This window comes from Micropterus dolomieu, linkage group LG04 (genome assembly GCF_021292245.1).
Source record: "Micropterus dolomieu isolate WLL.071019.BEF.003 ecotype Adirondacks linkage group LG04, ASM2129224v1, whole genome shotgun sequence".
Classification (NCBI taxonomy): domain Eukaryota; kingdom Metazoa; phylum Chordata; class Actinopteri; order Centrarchiformes; family Centrarchidae; genus Micropterus; species Micropterus dolomieu.
In genome coordinates this window covers 7053592-7063267 of record NC_060153.1, presented here as the reverse complement: position 1 = coordinate 7063267, position 9676 = coordinate 7053592, and the positions used below count along the sequence as shown (strand labels likewise).

Below are 9676 nucleotides of genomic sequence, written 5' to 3'. Positions count from 1 at the left end.
ACTGCTAGTCTATCATTTTGTGGATCTTGTTTCCTTGTTAGGCTACTGTACTAATTAATTTTTACTACACTTTACTCTAACTATGATTTTATAGTTTAGTAAATCATCATTTTCTGATTTGTAACGTTAGTCAATTAATTTGTTATCTAAGTTAATAACCTAGCTTGTTACATACTGTAGCTGTGCATGTAGGCCTATAATAACTTAATAATAATATATATAACGATAATGAGACATGTTTTAATTTTATAGTAATTTAGTTAGTGTTATTTCTAACCTTTGTTTTGGGGCATGTATCATAGCCAAGTTAAATTTTCTATGTTTTTTTAAAATACAGTTTTTGAACACATTTCAGGTCAATGAGGATGAGCCTGAGCATGAATTTCATTGTTGCCAGCTCCTGACTATATTAGCAGAACAATAGAGAGCATTAGGACCCTGAGGCAGGGAGGGCTTCCCCCCCTCTCATTATCCGTTGATTTGACAGTTTCAGCGACCGACGACCAGTCAGAGGAAGGATGAGGAGCGGAGAAGGAGGCGGCTTGCGTTACCCTTAAGTTTTGTAAATTTTCTGCGTTGTTTGAACGGTCCACTGCAATGTCTGTCAAACACAGCTGCTCTTTATTCGACACATTTTCAACCGGATATTCCCGAGTTGGCGCTTGGATTAACGTTGCTGCTCCTGTTGTGTTTTTGTAGGTGACAGTCAATCAAACAATTCATCTGATCGGTCAGGACGGGTTCAGTTTCTGTGGACAGATTATTTGTCGACTTGTTTCTCATTTTGGGAGCTGTGTGCCAACGTTTCGACTTGTAACTAGCAGCCGGCGCAGCAAGTAGTCACTCTTGACTGGAAGTGGAGGCTGAGACGCACACGTGTTATCCTCCTTCCTCCGGCAGCACCGAGATTTAAACACACTCGGGATAAAGTAGTTTTTCTGTGGGATTTCGTTTAAAACACGGACGACGGCGTGGCAGACAACATGTCGCTAAGCAGAAGTATAGAATTTGAACACTTTGAGGAACGAGAGAAACCTCAGCGGACACCGAGGACCAACTCAGGCTCCGGGTCCCAGTCTGGCTCCAGAGGCAACGGTCTGGTCCCCAGCCCGGCGCACAGTGCGCACTGTAGTTTTTACCGCACACGCACTCTCCAATCCCTCACATCCGAGAAAAAGGCCAGAAAAGTGCGGTTTTACCGCAATGGGGACAAATATTTTAAAGGTTTGGTGTATGCCATTTCTAACGACCGGTTCAGGTCTCTGGATGCCCTGCTCATGGAACTCACACGGTCCCTGTCTGACAATGTCAACCTTCCTCAAGGAGTCCGGACGTTATACACGTTGGATGGAGGCAGGAAGATCACCAGTCTGGATGAGTTAGTAGAGGGTAAGGGTGATGATGGATTTAACAACCACTTCCTGTCACTGCAAATCATGACAATGCTCAGTACTTGATTATATTGATGCTAGATAATGTGCATTGATTCAGACCTGGAATTGATTTTATAAAAGCTAGGGGTTGCCTTGAGCATTGGCTAAATGGTCCATACAAATATACTACTATAGCCTGAGGGAAGTTATTCCACATGTTTAAAAGGTTGAAGGGCTGGCCCCTAATGGCTCTACTTTGTGTATTTAATATGTATGTTGTCAGTCAGCAAAGTTGTCAATGGCAAACAGAAGCTTACTTTAGTGCTTTTATGCATAGATCCACTGTACTGTAGCCTATCTATACATTTATCCCTGGAGAACATCACAGTATAAGGGATGCAATGCAGAGCTTCCCTTGTATCATTCACATCATTTGCATCATTGACATAACTGTTCTGACATGGCTGACCCAGTGCCGCGCAAGCAGACAAGGAGACCCCTTCTCATTGCAGCTTTAGTTCCACTCATGCTTTTACTAATCTGTATCAGTATCCATTGATCTCAGCTGGACTCTCTCTCCCCTCTCTTTAGTATGTACAGTATTTGTGAGCTGAGTTTGTGTGGGCTTCAAAGTGCCTTGTGTGCCTCCTAAGTGCACTCCTGCGTGAGAATGAAAGAGTGTGATGAATGTCTATGTTGTTGCAGTGTTGTTGTTGGGCTCTTTTAAAATGATCTCACCCTTGGGGCTTGAAAGATGGATGTTTCCCTCGCACATCCAGTTTCTGTTCATTGCTTGCTGCTAGAGATAAGGGGTTTTAATGTCGGAAATGTAATTCATATTTGGAAACTAGTATGATAAAGTCATCATTTATAAACTAAAATATTGGAGTTTTAAAATACCAGCTACTAGTGAATGTCTCACACTGCTATCACTCTGCAGTCACTGCTATATGATAAGTTTAGTCATTTTAGTAAGGAGTTGGAGAACTGATACGACTCTCTTGTCAAATATAGTCGTGTGCATTAGCATACATGTTTTACTGTAAAAAACACCATCAAACGTAGTCACACACTGCAAACACCAATGGGGCACAATCTTCTCCTACCCTTTCACCTTCCTGCTGTGTTGTTCATCCTGCAGGGACAGTGACCTCTCAGTAATGAGTTAATCTTAATGTTCAGCCCTGGCATTGTGTCTGTCTGCACCGTGACCTTCCTGCAATCCTCTTTTAACATAAGAGGTTACTGCTGTGCCACACACACTCAGGATCCACTGAACTCTTACTGCAGTCATTATTCTCATATACTGATCTATTTTCATCTCGCATCCTCCTAAAAGTTTACTCTGTGCTACACTCATTTCCTATGCCCCATCCCCCGAGTGACCGGGGAAGATTTAGGCCAGCGCCTGATCTGAATTCTGTAGCATCGCAAGTTTGGCAGTTTGTGCAAATGTTGTTTTGGTGCATTGGGTCTGGTACAGAGCACTCTGCCCCTGCTCTTCTGCACTTAGATGTACAGGACATTGTAGCTAAACGAGGATCCTGGTTATATATTCAAAAATCATTAGTTCTGTCCAGAGTACTGCTGATGCTTCAACAACTCGTTTTGTTTTCAAGAGAGTCAATTCACCCAAATCACAAGAAAAATTCTTTTTACCCCTAGTGTTGTCTGGCAGTGCAGATTATTTGTTTTTGTTATCTAGGACTTTTGTTTAATGGAATTTCCTGCATGGTGCTGAAAGCATCGAGAAATTACCTATATGTTACCAGAGACAATGTCCCTGTTGCTTAGCATAATTCACTGGCCCTCACTTTAGACTGTTTTTGATTTTCAGATTTTTGTGGTGTGGGTAAAGTCAGACATGAGATGTACTGCAGGTGGGCCAAGCACCAGTGTCTTGTCCTTGTTTACTCACCCATTTAATGGAAAGAGAGAGGGGACATTACTGCACAGCTCAGCAGTTTGCCTCCATTGACTGAGGCCTGCTGGAGCTGTTTTGTGTGGAAATCCAATAAGAACCATTCACATGCGTGTCCTTTTTGGCTGGATGGGATTACGCAGCCAACCAGACAACTTGTAGGGTTTTTCCATAGTATGGGAGGTAGGCGCACCAAGCCATGCCATGACCCAGACCACAAGCACTCAAGCCGCACTGGCACAGTCCGAGTGTTGTTCCACAGCACAGCAGGGTAAAGTGGTTGACCTTGATGACATGTTGGAGGTGTGCTAGTCACAAACCATAGTAAGAGCCATAAAAGCCAAAAGAACACATTGCATTTTCTATAGTCTAACTGCTTCACAATAAAAGCATAAGGCAGGTTTGCCAATGTAAAGCTTCAAGGTTCAATTTGTATCAGCAGTAACCTGACACAGCTCCAATATGACTGAAAGCATCAGTAAACCGTAAGATGATGCTGATATCAGTACAAGTACAAATAGGAACACAGGAGGTGAAACTAAACTCCAAACCTCAGAGATTCAGGTAGAAGCTACTTTTTTTAAAAACTCAAGCAGACTGACACAGGCTCATGGTTACAATGTGGATATATCGGGCTGCTGATGTAGAAATTCTAGTAGGGACAATGGCGAGAGTATAAGCCAAGTGGTTTTCAAGACCCAAAGTGGAAAAGTATATGAAGGCATACAAACATAAGAAACGTTGTGTCACTAACAAAGTAGAATGACTACTGGTCGGCTGAACAAGAGCCCTGATCCAGGTGTGTCAACTTACCTGTCATGGTCCTGAAGAAACACACCCGTTTCTGGATTTCATTGCTCATGAAGTTTCTTTAAGGGAGAATGTTAAAAATATGGATTCATTCGAAACAGGTCATACTTCTTAGTGACCTATCTGGAGGAAAGGAAGTAGTGAGAAGAAACAAAAACACTTCTTTGTGTTAGTGCCCCCATTAGAGAGGTACTCCAGTGATTTAGTGCACTTTCATTAAGTTAAGGAACTCACAGGAGACAGATTACAGAACAGAAAGGTCAAATTTGAAGCGAGCAGGTGAAGTCACTAGTATGGGCCAAGCTCCAAAAACACTGGATCTTACATTTCCCCTAATGCAGCCATTAGCATATAATTTCGTTTAACCCTCACTGTCTGAAAAATGCACACATACACACACAGTAAATTGATTTTTATGTGTAAAACTGGTGGAATGCCTCTTTAAAAATGATACATCACTTGTGAAATGTAGCTCTACTGCAGCTACTACTACTAGTAGTAATAGCTGCAGTAGAGCTACATTCATAGAGCTACACCTCAAAAGTTCAGCTAGCTCCAGGGCTAGCTGAACTTTTTTTTGAGGCTTAATTAAATACCAACTTTTGTAATGAAAATACTCCCCTAAAATAAATTGTCTTTAAAAAAAATATATATATATATATTGAAATGTTCCAATATAGTGAATTACCTAGTTTTTTTATGATTGCCTGGATACTTTCAGTTTTAAACCATTTTAATTTCAGTTATGTTGGATTAATAAATTTACAGTTTTAGAAGCCATTCAGTCATGAATATTTTTGAATGTATAATTTGTTGAGGCTCTTGGGATAAAGCTCCAGGCTAACACTCAGCTGCATTGTGAATGTATGCTTGTTGGATAGATGAAGTTGTGGTCCTCTGTTTCTTGGTAGTACTAGGCCTTTAGTCACTCTGTGATCACTAAATGTGAAATTCTGCTCAGCAAAAGATTAAACATCAAACTTTTCAATTAGGCTGTGGCCTGTTGGTGTATCAGCCACCAGAAACCAAAAGTGTGCTGGTTAAGCTGGTCCTCTTCCTTTTACCACAGTGGTGAGTATTACGTCAGCAAACCAGAAGACCATACATGCTGAGAATATCATTGGATCATGGGGTCACTTCATTGTTTGGTTCTTACATTGCCTTGATATTAACAATGTTTCATGATTCCCATTTACTGCCATCACTTGGATTTTAGATTGGTGACAGCTGTGTGACCGCTGCAGTAAAAGCTGTTGGACTGGTTAGACAGCTGTGTTACGGTTGACCTCCTCTGTCGTCCACATGAGGACAGCAGCCAGTGGCGGGTGGCTGGGGCTCCCCTCACATCACTGAGGGATGTAGCACCTGAGATCCCTGCACCTCTGGGAATAGACTTGTCACTAGTCACCATCTGAGGGCATTTATGTATTTTGCCAATGTTCCCCAGATGAATGACAGCCCCAGTTATATTTTGTTTTTAGTTTTCAACCATAGCTCAGTCCCCCCAGCTGTGGCCTAGCCTTTTAATTAGCCCTTGGTTAATTGCAGGCTTAATAAAACCAGGTGTCGTGGGACACGCTGTCTCATATGGCCTTCTTACACTGCAGCCCAATTCGTTTGTCGTGACACATATCAGATAACTAAGATTTTATAGATTGGATTTGACTCTTAGTTAGTAAAATTAACAACTTACCAAAATATACTGAATGATCTTTTTCATCTAGCCCTGTAAAGTTAGAATTTACAGTATGTAAAGTAGATATGTTTCGTGAAGTATCTGTTAAGCATACGTTGACTCTGAGAGATGATCATGTGTTTTCAGACACACGGATGAATGTAGCATGAAAAGAAAGCATCTTTCACTTTCCCTCTCTTACTCAGCATTGAATTTCTCAACCAGCTCTCGGCCTTCAAAACAATCCCCAGACATTCTTGCTGTGGTTTTCATTTACTGGCCAAGCCCCTGTACTTGTCCCATGACTTTGTTTCTTAAGGGGAAACATTTGCGTGTTTACTGTTCGAATGGAATGCTGGCAGATAAAACAAAATGCTTTGCATTGGAGGAAGGCCAGTGCAGCAGCTCAACAGCTGAAAGGGAGAGAGGACAGTGTTACACTGGTCTGGCCTCTCAGTGTGCCTTTTTGTTTCAGCTGAGGAATGTTAACTCTTTGTTGTTCCAACAGTTTTGCGTGAGGTGGATTCTGATGTGTTTCATGTTTTATTTTTAGAATTTCTTAGATGTGGATATGGTTTGCAAAATATCCATGTTTGGACTTTCAATTCTACCAACTTTTGTCTTCCTCCAGGTGAGAGCTATGTGTGTGCATCAAATGAATCCTTCCGCCGTGTGGAGTACACCAAGAACGTTAACCCCAACTGGTCCCTGGGCAGCAAGACCGGCACATCGCGCTCCCTCTCCTCTCTCATCCCGCTGAAGAGTGAGTTGCAGCGTGAGTCCAAGGACTTTATCAAACCCAAGCTAGTCACGGTCATCCGCAGCGGTGTCAAACCCCGCAAGGCAGTACGGATACTGCTCAATAAGAAGACCGCACACTCCTTCGAGCAGGTGCTCACCGACATCACAGATGCAATCAAGTTGGACTCTGGGGCCGTGAGGAGACTGTACACGTTGGAGGGCAAGCAGGTGAGTCTGTCCTGATGCATGCTTGTTTAAAGACTGGATGGTAATTGCAGCCCTGATGATCACCAAAGCAAACTCATGCAAAATCAGACAGTTAAACAAGGCCAACCTCTTGTTCTTGCCAATATCTATGAACTCATTGACTAAAATTACATAACATGACAGTTAGAGGGAGGTAACTGTATTGTTTTCAGTGAGATGAGATCGGATTATGTGTATATGAAAACCAGATGGAGCTGCTATGCTGAGCTTTTTGGCCCAAGGTTTTATCTCCAAAAACTGCTGTGATTTATAGGCTTCAGCTGTGTCAGCAGTCTAGGTAATTACTTTCCGTTTAATCATCCATACATAATTACACACCACAATTATTTCAACAAGGCACTAATGAATACACTTAAGAGTTCAGGCCTTTTGCCATATCCATCAGTGTGGTTTCCTCCTTATCTCACCCGTCTCTGTAAAGTCATGAGAGACTGTTCATCCAGGAGATAGATGCATAGATATATATGTATATATGTTATTATTCCATCTGAAATTCTCATTGAGGGTCCTTGGTGTTTTGAGATTAGGTAAGCTTGAACACATGGGGCCCCTAATCAAAAAGATTTATATGGCATTGTCTCATCTGGTAGACATCTTAGATAACTGTTATTACTTTGTTTTAACTCTCCTCTCACAGAATTATTTAGCTTAAAAGAGGTAAAGTGTTTTAAAGTAAAACATAAACAAAATAAAAGTACTGGGTTAAAATAAAAAAATAAGTTCCATGAAGTGAATGTAAAAGCTTTGTCACCTTAGATCTTAAGCTTTGGGAGAGTTGAGGGCTTGTGTGAGTTTGTGCAGGGCTGAAATGCAGTTAAGATGTCTGCAGTGTTTCCCATTAATTAACGAGACTATGGCGGCCCGCCACAGTCTAATTTGTTCCGCCATAGTTTCAAAATAAACCAAAGCTATGTTAACATTAAAGACAGAACGCTGCTCTCCTCTGCTGTAAACTCACGCTCACACACTTTTGCATCCGGCTCGAGACAACCACTATTCTTTTGAGGTAATTACTGTAACGTTAGCTAAGTGTTTGCACAGCGTGATTCCACTGTCTCTCGTTTATGAGGTCATAGCAGCCGCTAAATTTGGAGTGCACACGTTTTAGAGCCTTTATGGTAAATGCAGTTAAAAGGAGCAGAGCGAGTGTATATATACTTATATAATTTATCAAATTACATCAGACTTGGTGAATATAGCGCGACGATACACATGTGACAAAGTCCGGTTTTCAAAATAAGGTTTTAACATAACGTATACAGTATGGAAATAAGATTAATTGGATTATATTCACAGGAAGTATAAAATATGTTACATGTGTCCATAAAAGTAAAATAAAATGGAAATTAGTTACAAATATTTTATTATTGCTGGAAAAAACATTAAAGAAATTAGTTGACTTTTTTGCTGTTTCATCACCATTTATATCTATACAGTGTGTTCATGATCAAATTGTTTATGCCCCCGGACCCCCGAGATGATTGAAGTCCATCCACCATAGTCTCACAAAATCCTGTGGGAAACATTCTGTCTGAATCATATATTTGGGTCAGACAGAATCACATTTTAAAAACTGAAAAGCAAAGTCTAAACATAAGTGCGGAGATAAATAAAGTGCAGAATGATGAGGACATTAAACAGGCCTCTGATGATTAAATATTTAATGTAGTTTAATTGTCTGGCAAGAACATGGACTTTGTCTAGATTAGTAAATAACAAAATTGATCACATTTCAGGTTTTTGTGCAGATGAAAGAAAAAAGACTCTTCAGAGCGTCAAAAGAAAGGATTTCTCCCATATTTAAGGCAGATGGACTCAAATATAATGACTGACTACTGATTTGTTTTACTTGGTAGATGCAGCTGAATGAAACTGCTGTTTAGTCAGTGGATTTAAAAGCTCACTGTTATGATAATAACAAAAAACATTTGAAATATTTATTTGTGTGTATGTATTAATCTTAAGTGGTGGAAAGAGGGGGTGGGATCCGCGGGAACGCCTTTCCAGGAGTAAAAGTTGGGAGAATTCCCTTTTAGCTGTTTTTGGCATGGTTTCTAAAGCGTTTATGAAACAAATATAATTTGTTATGCTTGAATGCACCACATATCCAGCTGTGGCATTGCAGGGTCCCGGGAACCAGTCCCCAGAGCAAAACCCAAAGTAGCATTACAGTGTCAGTTACAGCGTTGTCATTGCTACTGGCTACAGTTGTGCTGGAATTTGTGGTGATGTTGATAGGGACGTGTTGTGTGTATCTGAGGAATGAGATACTGCGTCCGAAGGGACACCGTAAACTCACTGCTGACGCACCCTATTTTTCCTGTGATTATGCTAACGTTACATTGTGAACAATAAAGCCATGTTAAAATCATAGAAACCCTACTCTCTGTCAGCTCTAATGCAAACACAACACGGAGCGAAGTCAGTGGTCAGCAAAGCAGAGAAGCTGCACTGGAGAAGTGAAGATAACTCAAGTTGATGATGACTACACTTGTTACTGTAAGTAAGTGCATTAAAACCTTAACGAGTAAAAAGCCAATTCTTAAATCAATACACCTGTAAACCTGTAGAAAGCATATTATAGTGTATATAGTGAATTTGCTGTTGTAAACGTTACTGTTGCTGCTCCAGAAACAACATTTAGTTATATTTGAAATATTAAATTCTGACCCTGTTAGGAATTTATTCTAGTTAATGTAACGTTAGTCTTGATTATTTGACAAATCATGTGTTTATTTTTGTTGTTGGACAGGAGAGGAGAGAGCATGAGAGCAGAGAAGCAGAGCAGAGAATAGTAGAACATGTTTTAGGAAGCAGAATAAAAGGCGTCATCAAGTCTGGCATATAGATGAAACTATTATATATACACACATACATATGTATGTATGT

General features: G+C 40.6%; 1 protein-coding gene across 7 annotated transcripts in view; it reads left to right on the top strand.

Moving 5' to 3' along the window:
• Positions 1-536: 536 nt before the first annotated feature.
• The window catches only part of dclk2a (doublecortin-like kinase 2a), a 57708-nt gene continuing 48568 nt past the window's right edge, over positions 537-9676 (top strand). For all 7 annotated transcript variants that reach the window (XR_006824792.1, XM_046047472.1, XM_046047470.1 and 4 more), the window contains exons 1-2: positions 537-1389; positions 6411-6748. Coding sequence is in view for 6 of the 7 variants with exons in the window: in XM_046047472.1 (XP_045903428.1) it covers positions 984-1389; positions 6411-6748 (744 nt within the window). In the remaining variant the exon portion in view is untranslated. The remainder of the gene's footprint in view (positions 1390-6410; positions 6749-9676) is intronic.